This window comes from Cetorhinus maximus, chromosome 30 (genome assembly GCF_964194155.1).
Source record: "Cetorhinus maximus chromosome 30, sCetMax3.hap1.1, whole genome shotgun sequence".
In the NCBI taxonomy this organism is placed as follows: Eukaryota; Metazoa; Chordata; class Chondrichthyes; order Lamniformes; family Cetorhinidae; genus Cetorhinus; species Cetorhinus maximus.
In genome coordinates this window covers 16,984,285-17,008,306 of record NC_135908.1, presented here as the reverse complement: position 1 = coordinate 17,008,306, position 24,022 = coordinate 16,984,285, and the positions used below count along the sequence as shown (strand labels likewise).

Below are 24,022 nucleotides of genomic sequence, written 5' to 3'. Positions count from 1 at the left end.
TTGACTGCTTAACAGGCGATGGGGCAGGAAGACCATCCACCAGCCTTCCCATCCCAGGATCAATCACGGTAGAAGTGGGAAGATGGTGGATGGTCCACACACCCCTGACCCCATCACTGAACTCACCTCAGAGAGGGTATTAAATTCCACCCATTGATTTGGAAATGTTCGGAATCTTTGCAAAGGCAAATACATCCCTTCCAAATGTGTTCCCGTGCCAGGAGATGCGAGTAGGCATGCTGGGAGACAGACGGATTATTTATTGTTTGCGAATTTCTAACAGGTTTTAAGCTTCCTCATTAAGACCTGCACTGACCTGATGAGCAATGGTCTAACGCGGGCACTGCGCTGACAGTGAACTGCAGACCCCAACATCAACAACAACAAAACTATCGCCCTCCCCTTGTGGATTTTACTGCAACCAGCATTGCCATTTGGCAAAGGCCCAATTCTCAAACACATCACCTAGTGCAGTGCGCCACAAGATCGCATTATGTCATGTAAAAACCGTTACTACAAATTGAAGATTTCTTTTTAATTGCTTGCCGTAAAGGTGAGTGAAGGGGTCCTGCCCTTTCATCTAATTTAAATCTCCTTGAACTTAAATCTCTCAGTTTTATCGCTTTCATAAAAATATTTATCAGGGACTGATAACCTGGACGAGTTGTGATTCTGACTGGGCCCCACTCCCTTCCTTTAATTAATATTTCCAACCAGTCCTCACATTTCGCATCAGAGCAGAGTCAGCGGTCCATTCCCAACCACACAGCACTGCGGGACTGTAAAGGGTTAACCCTTTGTCAGTGAAGACTGCAAGCGGTATGAGAGTGGGATGTTAACCCTTTGTCAGTGAAAACTGCGAGCGGTATGAGAGTGGGATGTTAACCCTTTGGTGAGTGAATACTGTGAAGGGGGGGGGGGGGGGGGGGGAATGGTACAGGAGGGTTAACCCTATCGGAATAAAGCCGACAAGGGGTGCCGGAGGAGTGAGGGAGGCAAATTGAAGGTTTTTTTGTTTACAAAACCCAGCATGTTTGTTTTCACAGGAGAATCCATTCAAAGAGCAAATAGTGAAGACCTTTTCCGAGGACGGTGCTGGGAATCTGAGCTTCAATGACTTTGTGGACATGTTCTCGGTACTCAGTGAAATGGCTCCTCGAGAGCTGAAGGCCATTTACGCCTTCAAAATCTACGGTACAGGGAAACCACTTCCTTTATTTATTGAACCGATCGCGACTTCTCTTAACAAAGCAGAACGAGACCAACACAGAAACTAAAACAGGGCAATCAGAAACACGGGGTGGGGGGGGGCCAGAATACAAAGTTGATCTTTGTCCAAGAAAACTGTAACCTTGCTTGCTTTAAAAACACGCTTACGGCAGTCACACATTTTGTAACGTTCACATTTCAGCCTGCGACTTTACACTTACCTTTACAAATAATCTCTTCAAAAGTCAGCCTGAGGAGGATCTGCCTTGTCACTTTTATGGAAAAGGAAAAACTAGTCAAACTGGGAAATGATGGGTACCAGTAAAACTTGTCCGAACTGGTCCTGTGTACTTTAAACTGAGACTCCAGTATTACTGATTTTTGCTGGAATTTGAAATTTTGAACCGTTTTTTTCCCTCTTTAACTCACAGACGAGAATGCGGCCTAGCGAGAGTCTGGCGGGAACTCCGGTCAATTTTAATGGCCCGGACCGGCTAAATTTGTGACCAAAACAGCTGGAGGTCGGACCAACACGGGGGGACGGGGTTTCCGGGGCAGTCAGTGTTTTGGGAAGCGGGTGGTTGGGGAGGATATCCAGGGAGGGAAGGCCTACACTTCCCTCGTGAGGCCTGGTGGAGGACTCCTGCTCCCCCTGGCTTTGCAGAGGGAAGGTTTTAAACTGTAGGCTTCAGGCTCTCTCCCAGCATCTAACCAAGGCCATTCTGCCCGAGTTTCCATTGACTCGCTGGTTAAGGTGATATCTTGGGGTTCTGTTGACATGATAATAGGCATTGTGCACAATCGTTAATTCTCCTTAGTGGAAGCAGAGCACTGGAGGATTGCAAATATTACACCACGGTTCAAAAAAATAGGCGACGAATAAAGCCATCAATTTATAGGCTAATATCGGTGCTGGGGAAACACTTAGAGATAGCAATCAGGGAAAAAATTAATTGACAATTAGAACGTGAGTTGACAAGCGAAACCAAGCATTGTTTTGTTGAAGGGGAAATGTGGCTAATTGTGTTCTTTAATAACATAATGGAGAGCGTTAGTGAACGTGATGTGGTTGATATTGATGAACATTAGAATCAAGTATAGATTGTTCAGCCCCTCAAACCTGCTCCACCATAGCTGAACGTTTACAGAATTCCACTTTCCCGCACTATCCCCATTTCCCTGGATTCCCATAGCGCCCAAATTTACCGGAACATGCTCATCAGCAGCTCTCTGAAATTGAAAACTTCCAAACGTTTAGAAACCTCCAAGTGAAGAAATTTCAGTCCCAAGTGGGCGACCCCACTATCCTGAACCTATTGTTAAATAAGCCCCAAGCCAGGGATGGATGAAACTGAACACTAATCCTTTTTCTTGATAATAGGTTTATTTACAGAATGCAGCATTATAGATATATATCTGCCTTCTACCTACCACCCCTGGGTCCCAATTGTCTCTCTTATGAGAAAAGTGTGACCTCCCTCCTCCACCAAACCTCCCTCTGCTTCATTCAAGTGTTAATTGGTACCGGTCTTAATTTAGACAGCTGATTTAAAGCCACTACCACATCCTTTGTGGGTTTTGAACTCACAGCAGCACCATGAGCCCAGCAGCATTACTACAATGCCATCATGCCCCGTGCTTTTGTTTTAATGCACACGTGGAGATTCACCTCTTCTTAAGTTCTCTTCCCAAAGGCAGGTCCTTGGCAACTATTTGCCAAATCACGGAAAAGCGCTGTGATTTTTTTTTAACCATGGGTGGGAGCACGGAGGCAGACCCCTCGTCAGCCCCAGCCAGAATAAGAATCGAACCCCATGCTGTTAGCGTTAATCTGATCCACACGCCAGCCATCGAGAGCAACTGAGCTAAACGCCGCCTCCACCTCGTCTTTCTTTCTCTTTTTTTTCCCTCTTTATACTCTTTTCAGCATAAACAAATAAGGCAAATTAACAAAGTAAATTAAAATAAAATTGATAGACCCTTAAAGGGGCACTTGCCACAGGAACAAAACTCCAAAGAAAACTTTTCTAATAAAATCAAAATGTCGTTTTGGGGTCCGATGAAACACTCCAGGCCCCCCGATGCTCACCAGTTGTGGAAGCCGTCCCTCTTACTCAAAGCTCTAGGTATTTAATTACACAATGCCCTTCACCTGTATGTCTTAACAGTATCATTAACATACCAATAATATCTATGACCCCTAGTTCTAAACTCTCCAGCCAGGGGAAATGGGCTTTCAGCATCCACCTTATCAAGCCCAATAAGGATTACTTACATTTCAATGAGATCACCTCTCGTTCTTCCTAACATCAGAGGATAAAGCATATTGATAAGGTGTACAGGATCCTCAGCCTACTAAACAGAGGCAGAGAGCACAAAAGGAAAGACGTCAACTGGTGTCTTGTGTCCAATTCTGTAAATGAGCTAGAACAAGCAACAGTGTTGTCCTTTACCTCAAAGTGAATTTAGTCAGGTTGGTTATAGTAGTCAAGCCTTCACGGGGTGGGGTGGACCAGTCCTTGACTAGGACAGAGATTACACTCATGTAGAATAGTAGATTAACAGTTAAAAGTGAGTGTGAAGCCAGTGTCTCCTGGATTGAGGGAATTGGAGAGGAACTCTCCAGGGTATTTAACCTCTCCTAGGTGTATACCTGCAATGTGAAGGATGGGGTGGGGAAGAGCTGAAAAGCATCTAGTCACGATGCCACTGAGTGTGGGGTAGGTTTGATGGACAACCTGGTCTCTTCCCATCCGTTTTTTGTATATCTACATAACGCGCTGCGTTTCACTCCATACAGACTTCAACACGGACAATTTCATCTGTAAGTCCGACCTGGAGAAGACCCTCAATAAGTTGACCCGGGAGGAGCTCACCCCTGAAGAGGTGACCCTGGTGTGTGAGAAAGTGATTGAGGAAGCTGACTTGGATGGCGACGGGAAACTGAACTATCCGGATTTTGAGAATATGATCGGCAGAGCACCCGACTTCCTCAGGTAGGTTCGAATAAGGGAAGCAAATTTGTGAACCTGTAAGTACTCACTGACAGAGAGAGTTTGGGAGGGACACGAAATGAGTGGACTGATTATGAAGGGTGCAACACTTCAGATAGTTTCTATTTTGAAAACCTATGTAAACGCTGAAATCCAGGCTACAGTTTCATTGGACATGGCTCAGTGGGTAGCACTCTTACCTCTGAGATAAAAGGTCGTGGATTCAAGTCCTATTCCAGGACCTTGGGCATATAGAGTCATTATAGCACAGAAAGAGGGCATTCAGCCCATTGAGTCCATGCCAGAAACACGATCTGCGGCAGGCAGGGTTAAAACCTGCAGGGGGGGAGACCCCCATCGGAATTTGTTACGATCTTGGTAGAGACCAAAAACTTTCATTTTTAAAGTAGACAAAAATTCCAAATCAAAGGTACTTGTTAAAAGCGTGAAGCCACAAGATTCCACGGGGTCAGGGTTTTTCCTATGGCGGGCTGGGCCGGAGCGGGCGCAGAGCCAATCACCGCCCACGATCGGCTCTGTGCCGCCATTTTATGCGGGTGGGTGAGCCAAATAAGGCCCGCCCCGCGTAATACGTGGCTGGTAGTGCTCAGTGCTACCTGTGCGGGCGGCGGGGGGGAGGAGGGAGAGTCGGGACCAGCGCTCTTTCACACATGCACGCGAAAGAGAGCAGCCATCTCCCCTGAGGCACAGAGCTGCCTCAGGGAGATTGAATGGATATTAAAATAATTAAAGAATTGAGTTAAAAATTTATTTAAACATGTCCCCTCATGTGGCTGTGTCACATGAGTGGGGACATGCTTTTATATTTATGAAAATTCATTTTATTTAATAAAAGCTTCAGGAAACCTTGTCCCGCTGGTGGATGAGGTTTCCTGAAAAACGTGAAGGCCACTTGGGCTTTTCGCCTGCCCGTCAACCTTAAGGTTCTCAAGTGGCTCAATTGATTTCTTAATGGCCTTAATAGGCCGTTTGCATTTTGGTGGGCGTGCAGCCAACTCTGGTTTACCCCTGCTGAATGAAATATCGCGATGACGTCGGGACGCACGTCCGACATCATCTCACATCATTTTACGGGTCGGCGTGTCGGGCCTGGAAAATTCTGCCCGTGGTTTAAAACAGAAGAAGTTTTATTATACAGCAGCCAACAAAGCAAACATTAAATACTATCTATACTATACTCCAGAATTAACATGAGTTAAACATGAATTAACAGGCAAATTGTGGTCAAATATAAACTAAAATTACACAGTAAATGGCAGGTACAACAAAGGCATATCTTACAAATTGGCCGAGCAGCCCACCCAGGTTGTAGTGATCACAGTTAGTCTCAAAGTTCTTCAAACTTTGTCTTCCTCACAAAGAATTTCAGTTCCAATCCTTCTAGGATCTAGTCCAATCCCAGCTGACAGCAGCTCACAACCAACCAAGTTCAATGGGCATTGCCTTCACCACAAATGGCACATGCCTGCAGAACCTGCTCAGCTTGCTCTGGATGGTGTAGATTCACCAATGTTATCATCAACAGAAACAGCTGGAGCAACTTTATTCTCTTTGCTTATTCTCGGCTTCTATACCTAGCCTCTTCTTGAGTCTCCTCCAGCTTCTCTGTTCTGCTCCATTGGATTCAGCAACTACTACTACCCAGCTTGGACTGACCTGTGCCCTTTTATATCTTTCAACAAGTTTTAGTTTCGATTTCCCAACCTCAGCTTGCTCCTGATTTCCTTTGAGACTGGGAGGTTCTGTTTCATTTCTGTGTTTACCTTTTCTGCTCCCCTTTTAGTTTTATTTTCAGTTCATCTTCTGTTTTAAGGAAGCGTGTGCCTCAAAAACATACAAGCTAAATTTTAAAATATAGATTCCCTCACAAGCTCAATACAACACCTTAACCGCTCAACTGTCAATGCAGCAGAATATAAAGGCAGAACCTCTGGCAGTGCAGCACTCCCTCAGTACTGCACTGGACTGTCAGCCTTAATTTTCATGTGCAAATCCTGCAGGGGGACTTGTACCCAGAACCTCCTGATCCAGAGTCAAGGATGCTACCAATGAACTACGTCTAACAGGAGTCTAGGGTGGCATATCTGTGCATCACCCTCTCTGATCTGCACCACAAGTGCAAACAGGCTAAGAAAATTGGACATATCCATTTATCTGCCCTAACTAACGTGCCTTCATCAAGTGCTGGTGTGAATGGGCGTTTGTAACTGAAAAAAAAAATACCTGCAAATACATCCCTTCCTAACAGCACTGTGGGTGCACCTATACCACATGGACTGCAGTGGCTCAAGAAGTTAGCTCATTACCACTTCAGGGGCAATTAGGGATGGGCAACCACTGCTGGCCTTACCACCAACACCTACCTCCCATGAAAGGAGAGAACAAAACTGAGGATGGTAACATAGTGGAAATGTTATTGGCCTGGTAATTCGGAGACCCCAAACTAATACTCTGGAGACACGAGTACAAAACCCACCATGGCAGCCAGGGAAGCTAAATTCAATTAATTAATAATGTTCATGAAACTACTGAATTGTTATAAAAGCTCACCTGGTTCACGAATGTCCTTTAGGGAAGGAAATCTGCCGTCCTTACCTGGTCTGGCCGACATGTGACTCCAGATCCACATCAATGGGGGTTGGCCCTTAACTACCCTCTGAAACGGCCAAGCAAGCCTCTCATCTGCTCGAGAGTAATTAGGGTTGGGCAATAAATGCTGGCCTTGCCAGCAATGCTCACATCCCAAGAGCCAATTTTTAAAAATGCGATGATAAAATGGAGATGGAAATAATGTGAGGGGGAGGGGGTGGGGGTGATTCTATAATGAGCAGCCAATCAGGTTTGCTAGCTTTATGTCGCCCCATGAGGTTTTTGGGTTATGGGCCCAATTTTAATTCTGTAAAACAATGTGGGTTTTGTAAGACATTAACTTTCAACTTTTATGGTTACTGTACTATCCCGATATGAGAATTACAAGAAATAATGAGGCAACACTCAAAGCCCAAATTAAGCACCAATGTCTTGACTAGAATCAGTGGGAACATCTTTTAAAAATACAATACACCACATATGCGTTAGAAGGAGTTATTCATAAGATCACCCAGTGAGCTGTGAACATCTTGTCGATTACACTCTTTAGCAACATTTTCTGCTATGATTTTTATACCCTTCTTTCCGAGGTGGGCAGGATGTTTCGTTGACAAGATCGTACTGTCCTATCAAAATCCACCTTAAGCTCCAATTGTCCAATGGGGCATCTAACTCTTTTTTCAAACCATGATATTAAAGTCTGCCCCAACATTATACAACTGTTTTAAATTTACTTCAGTAATTAAATCACTCATGCTGAAGGCTTTAAGATTGTCATCAGCAAATACAACAGCAACTTTCCTTTCCATTCCTGCTGGAGTCCGGCCTGGTCAGTGGCGTGAGTGGACAATATGGTGACAAGGCCAAAAATTAGTTTCATGACATTGTGAGACCAGTTTGCGATCGTCCGCTCCACCCGTCAATGGTGGGCCGCATTCCCCACCATCGGATGTGGGGAACATCATTGTATTACATCAGCGTATCATTATAAGGCCAGCCCGTCAGACTCATCCTTCCCGCTGGATTGTCCGCCCATGTTGGCGAGAAAACACACCATTGCAGAACATATCTTGACAACTATGACATGTAGAAGTCAAGACTTACCACCAGGGCCTTGCTCACATCGCGGACGTCCGAGGAGCAGAAGATGCTGGAGCCCGACAGCAATGGCACACTGGAGGAAGGTCCATGGCATGCTGGGTGGCTTCTCGTAGGCATGGCTCCGCTGCAAAGCAGCTCACGGAATTTGGGTGATGGTCAAAGGGGGTTGGAGAGGAAGGGCTAGGATCGACTGGGAGAGAAAGAGGTGTCGGGGGGGTTGAGGTTGGGAGAGGGGGAATGAAGGTGTCAGGATGGAGGGAAGCTGGGAGGGGTGGAATGAAGGTGTTAGGATGGAGGGAGGTTGGGAGGGGTGGAATGAAGGAGTTGGGGGTGGGGAGATTGGGAGGTGGAAGAGAGAACGGGAGGAGGAGGGAGTAACGGGGAGAGGACTGCAACTGGGGAGGTAGGTGTAAGTGAGGGTGGCAGGTGCAAGGTAAGGAGTGCAGAGAGGGGTGGAGGAATGGGTGCGGAGAGGGGAAGGAGTAAGGGTTAAGGAAGAAGTAAGAGTGGAGGAAGGAGTCAGGAGGCGTCTAGGAATAAGGCTGGAGCAAGAAGTGAGGCTGGAGGAAAGTTGGGAGGGGGAGGGACTAAGGGTGGTTGAACAGGTAAGGGTGGAGGAAGGAATCAGGAAGGGGGGAGGGACTAAGCGGGAGGGGAGTCTGGGGGGTGGAGGAGGGGTGCAGAGGTGGGAAGGGGTGCAGAGGGGGGATGTGCAGGTGAACATGCATGGGAGGGGTCTGATGTGTCCACATCTGCCTCCTGGGGAACGAACTGAGTGTGGGTGTGAGATGGAGGAAGGATGAGACTGACCAAGGGCAGAGTGAGGCAGTAGGGTGAGAGGGTGAGGGTTCGACAGTGTAGTAGAAGGCACGGTGAGTGTGATTGGTGGGGATTCAGAGGCAGACAGAGACCCTGGGAGTGGGGATAAGGAGGTTGGGGAGGTGAACGTGGGTGGGGGTGGAGTTTTCGGGAAGGAAGGAAACGTGCACGTCCACCTGGACATCCCTGAAGGAAAAGTTGTGGCTGGCAGGTCACAGAGGGGAGGTGGGAGGTGATGCCGGGGGAAGGTCAACTGTGATGGGGGAGGGGAAATAGGTGGCTGGGGGAGGGGAAAGGATGGGGGAGTGAATGAAATATTGTATCACCACCATGCTGTCCAAATCTGAAAGTGAAATGAGATTTGTGGTGGGTGAGATCAGGTGCTGTATGGGGGTGGGATCAGTGGGTGGGCGGAGATGCGGGTTAGCTCAGATGGACAACTGAAAGTGAACCCCAGCGGGCAGCGTTCAAAACGCTCAGGACATTGAGGTTAGAATGATACGTGGAGAATCCATGTGCGAGGGAGAGGCTTGCTCGAGGCTCCGAAAGGCCCTGCCACACTCTCACTTCTCCCTCCAGAATCATTCATGGGCCGGCTGCTCCCTCTGAGGTGACGGGTCTTCCCGGCTGCTTATTTCCAGCTCTTCAATGGAGGAGGTGTCCCCTTGGCTGGTGGTGAGGATGTGGATGGAGCTGAGGGACTGGCTGGCTGAGGGTGTTGGTCGCTTGGCAGAGCTCCCTGTGAACCAAAGTAAAGATAATTATTGCAGGGCAGCAGAGTCAGAAGCAGGAGAGAGAGACACTCACAATTGTGTTGAGAGAGGGATGATGTGGTGCAGGATCCTCACGAGGGTGTTCACCACTGACCTCACCATCACCACAGGCACGGTCCACATCCTCACCGGTCAGCACGATGGCACACTCCTCAAAGTGAGTGAGGGGCCTAATGTGGGCCACTCCACCCCCGGTCTGGGGCCTCTCCCTGTTGATGTGAGCCAGCTTCTCCTGCATGAAAACAGATGGAGAGAGTGTGAGCAGGACACATGGCACTGGGTGGAATTTGTGTGGTGAGCGGAGACATGGGCAGGATTAGTGAGAATTAGTGACAAACCCAACGAGAGGAGATGCAATTCTAGACCTAGTCTTGGGGAACGAAGAAGGGCAAGTGGGTGAAATGACAGTTGGCGACCATATCGGGGACAGTGATCACAATTCAGTTAGATTTAGCATTACCATGGAAAAGGACAGAGATAAGGCAGGAGTAAAAGTCTTGAGCTGGGGGGAAGGCAAATTTTGCAGGAATGAGAAGGGACTTGGCTGAGGTGGACTGGACAGCACTCTTGGAGGATAAAACAGTGGAAAACTGTGGGAAGCAATAAAAAGCGAGATCCTAATTGTACAAAGTAGACATGTCCCCTACAAAAATAAGAGTGGTACTGCCAAATCTAGACCTCCCTGGTTGTCTAGAGGAATACAGGGGAAGATCAAACAGAAAAAGAAAGCGTACAATAGGCACAAAGAACTAAGCACTGCAGATAGCCTAGACGAATATAGGAAGTGCAGGGACGAAGTAAAAACGGAAATAAGGAAATCAAAGAGAGGGCATGAAAAAAGATTAGCAAGTAAAGTTAAAGATAACCCAAAGATGTTTTACCAATACATTAATGCTAAAAGGTTAGTTAAGGAAAAAGTGGAACCTATCAGAGATGAAGATGGAAACTTGTGTGTAGATGCAGAGGCTGTGGGAAGGGTTTTGAATGAATATTTTGTCTCCGTGTTTACAAAGGAAAGGGAGGATGTAGATATAGTAGTCCAGGAGGAACACTGCGAGATATTGGACAGGATAGTCATAAAGAGAGAGGAAGTACTCGAAGGGTTGAAATCCTTGAAAGTGGATAAGTCACCAGGGCCAGATGGATTGTTTCCGAGGCTGCTGAAGGAAGTCAGGGAGGAGATAGCAGATGCTCTGAGGATGATTTTCCAATCTTCACTAGATACAGGGGAGGTACCAAAGGACTGGAGAAATGCAAACGTAGGTCCATTGTTTAAAAAGGGGTCAAAGGAAATGCCAAACAATTATAGGCCAGTTAGTCTTACATCAGTGGTGAGCAAATTAGTAGAATCAATCCTGAGAGATAGGATTAATTGTCATGTGGAAAGGCATGGACTAGTCAGGGATGGTCAACATGGATTTGTTAAAGGAAGGTCTTGCCTCACAAATTTGATTGAATTCTTTGAGGAAGTGACAAGAAGGGTTGATGAAGGTAGTGCAGTGGATGTTGTGTACATGGATTTTAGCAAGGCATTTGACAAGGTCCCACATGGCAAATTGGTCAGGAAAGTAAAAGCCCATGGGATTCAGGGTAATGTGGCAAACTGGATAAAAGGTTGGCTTTGTAACAGGAAACAAAGGGTAATGGTTGATGGATGCCCTTGCGAATGGAAGGTTGTCTCAAGTGGTGTTCCACAGGGCTCGGTGTTGGGACCCTTGCTGTTTATGTTATATATTAATGATTTGGACGTGAACGTGGGGGGCACGATTGGGAAATTTGCAGATGACACAAAGATTGGCCGAGTAGTGGATAGTGTAGATGATAGCCATAATCTCCAAAACGATATAGATAGGTTGGTGGAGTGGGCGGTAAAGCGGCAGATGGATTTTAACATAGAGAAGTGTGAGGTCATACATTTAGGGTGGTCAAACAGTTACAGGGATTACAAAATAAATGGGAATATACTAAGAGGGGTAGATGAAGTGAGAGATCTTGGCGTACAAGTACGCAGGTCCCTGAAGGCAGCAGTTCAAGTAAACGAGGTTGTAAAGAAGGCATATGGAATGCTCTCCTTCATAGGCAGAGGTATAGAATATAAAAGTAAGGATATAATGTTGGAATTGTATAAAACACTGGTGAGGCCACAACTGGAGTATTGTGTGCAGTTCTGATCACCACATTCCAGGAAGGACGTAATAGCTCTGGAGAGAGTGCAGAGGAGGTTTACAAGAATGTTGCCAGGGTTAGAAAAGTGTAGCTATGAGGAGAGATTGGATAGGTTGGGGTTACTTTCCTTAGAACAAAAAAAGCTGAGGGGTGACTTGATTGAGGTGTACAAAATTATGAGGGGAATAGATAGAGTGGACAGGATAAAATTGTTTCCCTTGGTGGAGAATTCTAGAACCAGCAGACATAGATTCAAGATAAGTGGCAGAAGGTGTAGGGGGGACATGAGGAAGAACTTTTTTACGCAGAGGGTAATGGGTGTCTGGAATTCGCTGCCCAGGTTGGTGGTAGAGGCAGAAACTTTAAACTCTTTTAAAAAGTACCTGGATCTGCACCTAAAGTGCTGTAAGCTGCAGGGCTATGGGCCGGGTGCAGGAAGGTGGGATTAGAAAGGGCACCTGGGTGTCCTCGGACTGGCATGGACAAGATGGGCCAAATGGCCTCCTTCTGTGGTGTAACTTTTCTATGGTTCTATGATGTGAGCTTGAGAGGATATGAGCCTGATGGAGATGTGAGGGTGTGTGTGAGAGTTAGTGGTGTTGTCCCTTGAGGTGTGAGACCCCTGTGGACGTGTGATGGGTTTGTGAGTGTGCGAGTTGAGAACGATGAGAAGAGAGAGCTACCCTGGCAGAATGGATGGGACCATTCATCCTGTAGCCGCACCAAAAAAGACATTTCAGTGACATGTCATGAACTTGGGGGCTGCAGTCTTTTTGCCTTTTGTGGATATCTTCCCTGCAGCAGTCGGGGGGGGTGGATGGAAGAACTGAGATGTGAGCGCGGGACTGGACTTTAAATATGGTGCCTGGCTTGGCGAAGCAGCGAGGTGGTAGTGATGGGCAGGCACCATGAGAGCCCGCCTGCCATGGAAACGGAGTGTTTCCGTTTAATGCGGCGGGTTTGGGACAATACGGCGTGAAAACCTGCTATCACGGCCGGCCCATTTTACCCACCCGCTATCGCACCTGGTGCAAATCTGGGTCGATTCCGCCCTATACTTCAAAAATAAGTCTATGTATGTAACAGTGTATGTAACGCACTCCACAAATACAAGTTTTTTCTTTAAATGCCTGCAGGCTGTTAAACTACAGACCCACTGAGCGGAGGGAACAGTTATTGTAGCGTCTGCTATAAAGAGCAAGGGCTTACACCCGCTTTAGACTCCTCTATGGCTTCAAGTCATTTCCTCCTAACATGCTAAATTATAACCCCGGGTGCCCCTAACTAGCTTAATGGTGGCATTAGCAGTGTGACTTGGCGCTGTCTAATCTGCTCTACAAGGCTGCATGTATTGGACTACGAGGAAATTGCTTTGTAAATCATTCCTGAAATTGATGCTATTCTGTGTCCCAAATTGGCCTGTAATGGTTTCACTGACAAGGAAATGGCACAATGTTATTTCCCTATCTCCCCGTGTGCTTTGGCAGGTAGTGTGAAGGATTCACAGGCTGTTGAGCCACCTGACAGCCTTTCGAATACTCCTCCCATGGGCGTGTCCATCTTTTTATTTATTCCTTTCATAGGACGTGGGCATGGATGGCATTTGTTGCCCATCCCTAATTGCCCTGGCTTTGCTAGGCCATTTCAGAGGGCAGTTAAGAGTCAATCACGTTATTGTGGGTCTGGAGGCACATGTAGGCCAGACCAGGTAAGGATGGCAGATTTCCTTCTCTAAAGGGACATTAGTGAACCAGATGGGTTTTTATGACAATCGTTGTTGGTTTCATGGTCACCATATCTGAGGCTATCTTTTCAATTCCAGGTTATTGATTGAATTTAAATTCCACCAGCTGCCATGGTGGGATTTGAGCCTATGTTTCCAGAGGAGTAGGCTGGGCCTGACTGGATTACTAGTCCAGTAACATTACCACCGCGCCACCATCTCCACTGCCCCACACCCCCAAGTCAATTCATTCCCATACGCGGGAGGGTTTTATTGGCCCCCACAATCCATGGGGAGAGGGGGGTACTGGACACAAGCTCCTTGCTGGATGTCAACCCAGAATTCAGGGTGTCCACCTGTTGGGAGGGAGGAATTGAACTTTGCGCCCCAGACTCAGAGTCATTAATATTGCCACTAGGCTAACAGCCCATTGCTGTGTATCTACAGTGAAGCCGACAAATGTAATGGACTGTACTACAGATACCGCAGTCTATCAACATCCTTAACTTTCAGTAATCATGAAAAAAGACGCTCCTTGATCAAGTCTAAACTGAAATGAAAATGAATTGAAGCGTAGAGCATTTGTCCCATCGTGTGTGTGTGCTACCTCTTTAAAAGAGCTAACCTAGCATTCTAAACTCTCTGCTCTTTCCTCATAGTCCCGAAACCTTTTTTTTTCCTTTTCAAACACTTATCCAATTCTCTTTCGAAAGTTGCTGTTGAATCTGCTTCCACCGCCCTCTCAGGCAGCGCATTCCAGATCACAACTCACTGCGTTAATAAAAAAAACCTCCTCATCTTCCCCCTTGAGTTCTCTTCCCAGTTGTCTTAAACCCATGTCCCTCTGGTAACCCACCCTCCTGCCACTGGAAGCAGTTTCTCCCCATTTTGCTTTGTCAAAACTTCTCCACAGCTTTGAACACCTCTATTGAATTTCCCCGGACCTTTCTCCGCTCTAAGGAGAACAATCCCAGCCCCTCTCATCTCTTCACGTAACTGAAGCCTCTTATCCCTCGAATAATTTTCCTCTTCACCCTTTCCAAAGCCTTGAAGTTTGTCCTAAGTGTGATGCCTAATACTGTGGCTGAGGCCAAACTGATGATTTGTAATGGTGCAGCATAAGTTCCTTGTTCTTCTACTGCAGCTCTCCATTTATAAAGCCAGAGATCCCATATACATCTTGAACAGTCCAAACAACTTGCCCTGCCAAAGACTTGTTATTGTTAGCACAATTGTATTTTCCATGATTTCACACTGCAAGTCAGTGGCCTTCCAGTTGATGGTTGCATCTTTGTGACAGGAGGGTTGCGGGAGCCAGAAATATTATTTCTTTGAAGGGTCAGGTCTCAGACGCCACAGGCATGAAAACGATTGGAACTTTTTCTAAACAACTCCTCCTCTTGAATTCAACACTTAAGAAATCCTGGCCAGGAAGCCAAAGGGAAACATGACACCATGATGAATGGGTCATTGCTAAAGTGTGTCCCTTAAAGGCTGTGTCCCAATAAATGTGGGTTCCTAGCCTCAGGTACAATTAGGCTACCAATTTTGTTTGATCAACGAGTCATTGCTGCCAGAATTGGACATCTACTTGGGGCCGGGAGGGGGATGAAAACGTTTATGTATTCGTCTGAATTAGGTCAGGGCAGAGTGTAAAGAGGAGAGTTGGATTGGAATTGGAGCCTCCCCTATTGAAAATGATTGAGGTTAGTTTAGGTGGGCTCGTGAGAGGGCACGCAGAACCCCCGCCCACCCCAACGCCTCCATCCATTGCCACCCTCCTCTCCTCCTTATGCTTCACTCAAGCAGAGGCAGCAATCAACCCCTCACAGAGTTTTAGACTGTTTTCTATCCAGACAAGCAGGGAGTTGCATGTAAGAGGCAGAGGTTTAAACTGTTAGAATTATTGTTTAATAATGTTCCTACAATTTCTCCTTTTCACTCGTTTCCACCTCTCCCTGGTCTGTTCCAACCAATAAGAAACTGAAAGGTGGGGTCGGCAGGAATTGTCCATGAGTCAATCACCTAGTAACTATGGACCAATCACGTGTAGTAGAATAAATTTGCTTAAGCGCAAAGCTTGCCCAGTTTTGAATAAGTTTCTGATGAAGAGTCATACGGACTCGAAACGTTAACTGTCAGACCTGCTGGGTTTTTCTAGCTACTTTTGTTTTTGTTTGAATAAATTTGCCTGGATTAGAATAAACTTTCCTAAATTTGAAAACAAATTGCCTAAATTCAATTAAATTTCCCTAGGTCCAAATATTTTTGCCCAGATTTGGACAAATTCAGCTAAGTTAGAATAAATTTGCCTAAATTAGAATGAATTCACCTAGATTAGAATAAATGTGCCTGGGTTAGGATAAATTTGACTATGATTAACTTTGCCAAAATTACAGAGAGTATTACAGAACAAATGTTGCAAGATGCTTAATTGTGTGCACTATGAACTAAGCTTTGAGCATTAAATGGTTGGTTTTCTGTGGTTTTCCAATACTAATTCCACAGCCTGAGCACACATGGAAAATTACCCCATTGTGTAAATTTTATTTACCCAAAACATGAAATGGAAAAGAAATAACAGAAGAAGTTGTGTAACAAGATGGTGCCTTGTGCAATGCTTTATGTTGTAAAAAAAACCCCCCCAGATGTTAACTAATCTAGCTGTGAGAATAGAGAAATCATTGTTACCAACTCATTCCGTGTTCATGGCAAAAGCCGCAAGAGACAAAAACTGAAATTACCTCCCAAAAAGAAAAATAGCATTTCAAAACCCTAGACAAGCGCTTGTTCCTTCCAAACCTCTAGAAAGAGTGAGTTTGTGTTATTTTAGCCAATAGCTACAAATCTGATAGATTGTGAAAGAGGGAAAGAGAGAGAGAGGGAGAGAGCGAAAGGAAGATGGAGAGAGGGAGAAAGAGAACGAGAAAAAATATTTGTATCGACAGAGTTTATGATTAACATTAGCCCCGATATTTGTGGAGAGGAAGGGGAGAGACTTAAGGGCCAGGTCACATGGGAGAGATCAAGGATGAGCTCTGGAATTCTCTCTTACACCTCTCCACCTCTCTACCTCACATTCCTCCTCTAAGACACTCCTTAAGACCTACCACTTTGACAAGCGTTTGGTCATCTGACCTAATATCTCCTCATGTGGCTCAGTATCGTACTTTGTTTTATAATGCTCCTTGGTGAAGCATCTTGGGATGTTTTGTTCTGTCCAAGGCGCTATATAAATATAAGTTGTTGTGAGAGGTCATTGGGGAGAGATTGTTTGGGGGGGGGCGGGGGTGATGATGGAAATCACATAGAAGAGTCTGAAGATCATGGTGGTCATTGCTACAGTTGATCAGGGCCGATTAGCTTACGGAGCCAGTGGGAAGGAATCCTGCTCCCCTGTAGAGCTAGAAAGACATTTTAATTTCTTGACCTGACTGTTCTTGCCTCCCTTTAGCTGCTGCTTTTCCTGAACCCTGGGAATCTCTGCCCATAGCTGTTCAATCCAAATGGCAGCCAGAAGCTGAGGCATGGAACTTCATTAATGTAATATCATTAATTACCGGCCTCTTGGGAGTAGGTCACTCACCAGACTCCAAACCTGACCCAAATAAACCAGATTAGTCATATCCAGGTGGGTTGGAGTTGGGTTTGCCATTTTAAACAATTTAACCCCTTCTCACCCTCTCCCATCCACCCTGGGGGCAGTGTGCTAAATTCCCTCCATGATGTCGGCAAGCACTTTACGTCTACACTTCTGTGTCCATCTATTTCACTTTATAATGGAGATTGTCTATGTAAGCTTGTCACAGTGCAGTTTCACCCTCCCACCAGTGGTAGCACTGTGCTGCTTTTGGTTGTGCACCTCGCAGCTCCTCAGTCTGTACCATGGATAATCTCCCAAGCCCAAACAACTCTACTTCCCCTGCTTCCAACAATGCTGTGAGTTTGCTACATAATGGAAGGCGTAGAGTTAAGACATCAAAATGGGGACTCAATTATATCCCTAAGCCCTGGTTGGGATGTCTGAGGGCAACCTCAAACTGTGCAATTCAAAATACAAGCATCCTGTGGGTTTTATTTCTAAATAGGTTTTGTGGCAGCTCTTTTTCGGCTTAAGCAACACTTTTACATTTTATTTTTTCTGCTCTTCTTCTCATGAAAAGTTTGTTCTCAGTCTACGTTGGTCGAATTGTGCAGTCCATCTGGAGCCATCATATTACAAATAGGGAGATGGATTCGCTGGAGAGACTGTGTAGAATCATTGGCATCACTTGGAAATGAGGAAGTTGTCATCCAGGCTTCAGATGACTTGGCAGGCCAACCCTGGAGCCACAGCTCTTTGGGCAGAGAGGACAAGAGTTGCCCTGAGGAAGTTGCAGGGGTGAGGGGTCTGGGGGTGGGTGGCAGGGGTATTTTGAGCCAGGATTCTGCTCTCCCACCTGCTGCTCTCGTTGCTTCTCCGCAGCAGAAGCTGTGCGGTCAGTTCCCGGCTGTGTTGGGACCGTGTTGGATGAGGCACTGTCACATGGTACAGTTTGTGGCGGGTTCCTCCCAAGCACTGATGCCAATTTGTCCCCTTCTCAATGAGGCCATCCGAGTGTCCATAAAACGTTTCCTCCGTCCTCCTTGAGGTCCTTTTGTTGTGAAAAGAGGATCTGCTTTGGGAGCTGATTATTACATGCAGATGCAGTGTCCAGACCAACTCAACACAATACAGAGGGTCCAAAGGGGGATAAATGGCAATATTTTCAGAATGTTCAGAGACTGGACGTGATTGGAGGAGTGGTTGCGTGTTCTTGATTTTTGTAGCAATGCACAGACAGAAGTTGCACCAGTTGGATTTCCCATTGATTTTAATGTTCTGTATGTTTTACCCAATGTGAGCAAGAAAGATTCTGCTTAAAACTCGAACCAACCCCTTCCTCACCCAATATTAATTCGGCCTATCTTCGAAGGAGTGCAGTTGCAGAAGAAAAGATCCAGATTTCAGGAGCGTCTCGTCGTTGCCCCATCAGTTTAATATAGGGGGGAGTTGGTGGCATAGTGGCAATGTCACTGGACTGTTAATCTGGAGGCCCAGACTAATGCTCTGGGGACATGGGTTCATTTCCAACCACAGCGGCTGGTAGAATTTAAATCCAATTAATTAATTTAAAAACCTGGAGATAAAAGCTGCCCTCGGTAATGGTGACCCTGAAACTATCATTGATTGTCATAAAAACCCATCTGGTTCGCTAATGCCCTTTAGGGAATGAAATCTGCCATCCTTACCTGGTCTGGCCTACACGTGACTCCAGACCAACAGCCATGTGGTTGACTCTTAACTGCCCTCTGAAATGGCCGAGCAAGTCACTCAGTTCAAGGGCGATTAGGGATGGGCAACGTCCACAGCCCATCAAATGGTATTTTTAAAAAGTTTCTGCTACCAATGTGAATGTCTGTCGGGCAAAGAGAGTCAACTTCCATCAGAGAAAAAGTAGGTGCTCAATGCCTTGTAAGGGAGTGATTGAGACCTGAACTTGTTAAGGTGACTTGCTAATCACGACGAGGCTGTTTCATATGTGGTGGTTGTGGGGACGGTGGGGGAGGGAAGTTTATGTCTCAAAGAACAATAGTGATTTCAAATTTCAACTCGTTATTTCAGTTGTATTTTCCATCTCTTCTATCCCTCCAGCACTTTCCACATTCGGATCTGAAGAGCACCGACTGAACAGGCAACGAGATGGGTACACAGGAGATCGAGGCTGGCTGCCCTCTGATGCCATGACCTCTCAGGACCCTTTGGTGGGACACGGAGCCCATTCAGCTGAAGACACGGAGCCAGTGGGAACTCTCCCCCTTGTCTGCCGGACCCAGCAAGGGGCCTGGCCGGATTGCCGATAACGTGAACGTTTCTTGCTCTCAGCTCCGCGCTTTGACAATTTTGAGGCCTCTGCGACCGGTGGCGATGGGGCCTTTCACCGGGACATGGACATTCCAGAGCATCTAGCAATCTCCTGACGCCTTCTTATGTTTCGGAAGTTTATTCTAGAAATTTCTACCGGAGGCCAAGACGGACAATGAAAGTGAAAAGGTGCAGACAGGACACACTAAAGGAAGCACAGGAAAATCCCTAGGGCTAAAAACTCTTTAATGTCAGTATTTTCTATCAGGACAGGCAGTGGCGCTTTATCGCGGTTGCAAGGAAACATTTCTATTTCTTCACGGTTTTGTAATTGCTTGCTGCAGATGTCTAAAGTATTAATGTTCACTCAAGGTTGTTTATTGAATGATGAAGGGACTGATAAGGAAAGTCCACCTCATCCCTCCTGAGAGACACTCTCGCCTGTTTTGCAGGTGGATCAAGTGCAAAACTTGAATCCTTTACCCCTTGCCCTCTACCCTCCCTGGCCTTTTTTTCTACTTGCTGTGAAAAACCCGACGACACACACACACACAAACACACCCACACACACACATACACAAAAAAGGCGACTCTCACAGGCGCACATTGTTCTCGTGACAGGGTCCGTTTTTCTACTCCCTGCTTTTGCAATCTGGCACTGGACGGATTTTAACTGGCTAACAATGGAGCAGAGCACAGTGCCAGTACGAGGGAGAAAGTGAAGACCATTCCCTGAACAGCTATGCAATCTTGATCATAAAAATGCATGAATGTAACCTTCACCTACCCACCAACCCCACCCGCCGACCCCCTTTTTGCTGCATCCCCACCTTTATCTTCCAGTACCTGATTACTGATGCATAATGACAATCATGTGACTGTGATACAGTCAATGGAAGGGCTTTGTCATTAAACTGCTTGGATCCATTCCAACCCAGATTCTCCCCCGTTCCCCATTTAATATTTTCCTCTTTCAAAACCCTTTTTATTTTTATTTTTGCTTTTTGTTTGTCGCAGCCAAAGGTGAACAATCGATGTCCACTGATATCTCCTTTTCCAGTGTAAAGCCTTGTCAAAGACTTCTGGATATATTTTGAATATATGGCTTTTCCGTTGCTTGTTGTGTTAATAAATAATTGGAAGCGAGCTGGTAGCTCGTGGCGTGTTCTTGGTCAGTGTTCTCACACCCTGTGCATCTCACACCCAACAGCAGCAGGGCAGGGTTTGACCGCACAGAGCTGCAAAAGGAGTATCTTCAATTCTGCATAGCTGAAATAGACGGACTAAGAGTACAGAATTGTAAAATAGATGTTATCATATCTTAAACATATAATAATAAAAGATGTCAACATTTTATTCAAGAAACACGTTCACAGGCTGAAGGCTGAATTGCCAGGCAACCTACGTCAACAAATTCATACGTAACAAGTGTAACAGCTAACAAGTAGGAGCTTCCCCAATGGGTGTGCAAAATTTATCCACATGAAGTCAGTTAAAATTGAGCTGGACAAGTGTTTGGAAATAAGAATGTAGCTCTTGGTTGAAGAGTTCATGCCAGAGCTGACAATGATGAGCTGACTGGCCTCACTTTGATGAACCATCTTTGGGTGTAACACTGCACAGCTCTAGTGGGGTTTTTTTTTTAACCAATAGCGTCTCGCGCAAACCTGGCAGAGGAAACAACCCCGCCCGGTTTATTCTGGGCAGATCGGTAATTCGCCAAGCCGAGGTATCAGCTCTGGTAGCACTCTCACCCTCCAGTCAGCGGCAAGTTCCCCTCCGGAAATCTGAGAGCAAAATCCAGGCTGAAGTACCGAGGCAGTGCTGCACTGTTGGAGGTGCCAATTTTCAGACAAGACATTAAACTGAAGCCCAGTCTGCCCTTTCAGTCCGATATAAAAGCAACCATAGAACCATAGAAAAGTTACAGCGCAGAAGGAGGCCATTCGGCCCATCTTGTCCATGCCAGCCCGAGGACACCCAGGTGCCCTTTCTAATCCCACCTTCCTGCACCCGGCCCATAGCCCTGCAGCTTACAGCACTTTAGGTGCAGATCCAGGTGCTATTTAAAAGAGTTTAAAGTTTCTGCCTCTACCACCAACTTGGGCAGCGAATTCCAGACACCCACTACCCTCTGCGTAAAAAAGTTCTTCCTCATGTCCCCCCTACACCTTCTGCCACTTATCTTGAATCTATGTCCCCTGGTTCTAGAATTCTCCATCAAGGGAAACAATTTTATCCTGTCCACTCTATCTATCCCCCTCATAATTTTGTGCACCTCAATCAAGTCCCACCTATCACTGGCCCTCTATCCAGCTCTACCTGTCCCACCCCCCTTAAACCAGCTTATATTTCACCTCTTTTCTATTTTTACTTAGTTCTGTTGAAGAGTCATTCGGACTCGAAACGTTAACTGTGTTCCTCTCCGCAGATGCTGCCAGACCTGCTGAGCTTTTCCAGGTATTTTTATTTTTGTTCTGGAATTCCAGCATTCGCAGTTTTTTGCTTTTACCTCTCAACCTTCTTTGTTCCAAGGAAAATAACCCCAACCTATCCAATCTCTCCTCGTAGCTGCAGGAGAGTAGAGAGACAGATAAAGACCCAGGACACTATTTCCAAAAAGAGCAGGGGAGTTCTCCCCAGTGGCCCCCAGGACGATATCTTTCCCTCAACCGATGTCACTTAGAAAGCAGATGATCTGGTCGTTACCGCATTGCTGTTAGTGGGATCTTGCTGTGCACAAATTGGCTGCCCTATTTCCTACATTATGCTTCACAAAGCACGTCCTTGTCTGTAAGGTGCTTTGGTACGTCCGGAGGTCACCAAAGGCGCCATGGATATGTGAGCCTTTCTTTATCTGTCTCTCTACTATCCTGTAGCTGAGGATTCGGGTGGACAATTCCCAGTTACAGTAGGATATATTAGAAGCTTCCCTGAAAGTGAGGACATTGTCAAAACATTTCGTGTTTTATGCGGGGATGGATGTATTCCATTGAACAAGCAAATTAAACGGAGCATTAAAACATTTTCTCTTCAGTTGAAATGATTTAAAGCTGAAATGGTGAGCTTTAGGTGAAGATAATTATCTACATGCCCCAGTCTAACCTGGCAGTGCAGTGACTAATTCCATTTCCACATTTTCAAAATGAATGATTTTCATTCACACATCGATGGACCCTTGAAAATTCTCAAGGTGAGGAGGGGGGAGTGGAAAAAAGCTAAAAACCTCACTGTGGAACAACAGAACTATTAAACATTAAAACACAAGAAACAGCAGCAGGAGCCAAGTTCAGTTCTATCCCTGAGTGAAATCCGTTAAACATTTGAGGCAAAATGCTGATGTGGTTGACCTGAAAACATCGCTTCAAAATTAGTTGGTCTGACTGACCCCTGCCGACTGACCCACGCTGAGTGACCCCTGTTAACTGACCCCTGTCATCTGACCCCTGCCAATTGACCCTCCTGACTTACCCCTGCCAACTGACCCCTGCTGATTGACCCCTACCAACTGCCCCATGCTGACTGATACCTACCAACTGACCCAATCCAACTGACCCCTGCCAGTTGACCCCTGCCAACTGATCGCTGCTGATTGACCCTGCCAACTGACCCCTGCCAACTGACCCCTGCCAACTGACCACTGCCGAATGACCCCTGCCAACTGACCCCTGCCAACTGACCACTGCCGACTGACACCTGCTAATTGACCCCTGCCAACTGACATCTGCTGACTGCCCTGTAATATTTGGTACTGACTGCCCAATGCTGACTATCCCGTAGTGACTGCCCCGTAATGACTGTCCCATAATAACTGTCCCGTAATGACAGTCCCGTACTGATTGTCGTGTACTGACCGTCCCGTAATGACTGCCCCATAATAACTGTCCTGTAATGACAGTCCTGTACTGATTGTCATGTACTGACTGTCCCGTAATGACTGCCCCGTAATGACTGCCCCATACTGACTGTCCCGTAATGACTGCCTCATACTGACTGTCCCGTAATGACTGCCCCGTAATGACTGTCCCGAACTGAATGTCCCGTAATGACTGCTTTGTACTGACTTCCCCCTAATAACTATCCCGTAATGAGTGTCCCGTAATGACTGTCCCATAGTGACTGTCCCGTAATGACTGTCCCATAGTGACTGTCCCATAGTGGGGGACAACGTCCTACCTATTGGGAGGGGAAGTGGATGATTCACTGATTCTTTTCTAATCATCCCTTCCACCCAAAAATAAAAGTTCCTCGGAGATGGGACATGGACACCAGGTCCTTGATGAGCTGAGATCAGCAGCAGGGTACTAAGCACGCCCCAGATAGCAGCATCTACACAGGAACTGGAAAAAAATTCAATGAGCTCCAATCTCACAACTCAGCCACGTTTTACACAAGCCCAGGGTACTTATGCTTTGCTTGAAGATTCACTTTGTTTCTCCCTCTACCTGTGGGTGGTGACACAATGGGTTAAATTTTTCCAGAAAAATTAGGATGTGTGAACAATGCACGTGATTATTAATGTGAAAATTAGTCAGCAAGTTCAGGGGATTAAGAGATAAACCATGAGTTATAAAATACTGAGCTTGCTGGTTGATTTACTCTTTCCTCCCTGTGATTTTTAAGAACTTTCTGCAATTGCACATTAATTGTCCATTAAACATGCTGCAGAAAATGAGGGCTCATCATTAACACTTTAAGCACCCTTTTAACAGATTATTGATGCAGTTCTCCATAGCAATGCCTC

The 24,022-nt window shown here is 46.1% G+C and overlaps 1 protein-coding gene across 2 annotated transcripts; it reads left to right on the top strand.

The window, feature by feature from the left end:
* Positions 1 to 299: 299 nt before the first annotated feature.
* cib2 (calcium and integrin binding family member 2) lies at positions 300 to 20,417 on the top strand. 2 transcript variants are annotated; one of them, XM_078532261.1, is made up of 4 exons: positions 300 to 553; positions 1,047 to 1,194; positions 4,010 to 4,205; positions 19,069 to 20,417. In XM_078532261.1, the coding sequence occupies exons 2-4, from the start codon at positions 1,128 to 1,130 to the stop codon at positions 19,088 to 19,090; spliced, it is 285 nt and encodes a 94-aa protein (XP_078388387.1). In that variant the 5' UTR covers positions 300 to 553; positions 1,047 to 1,127; the 3' UTR covers positions 19,091 to 20,417. The 2 variants fall into 2 exon arrangements, with proteins under 2 accessions (XP_078388387.1, XP_078388388.1); XM_078532262.1 differs by lacking the exon at positions 300 to 553 and adding an exon at positions 851 to 892.
* The last annotated feature ends 3,605 nt before the right edge of the window (positions 20,418 to 24,022 follow it).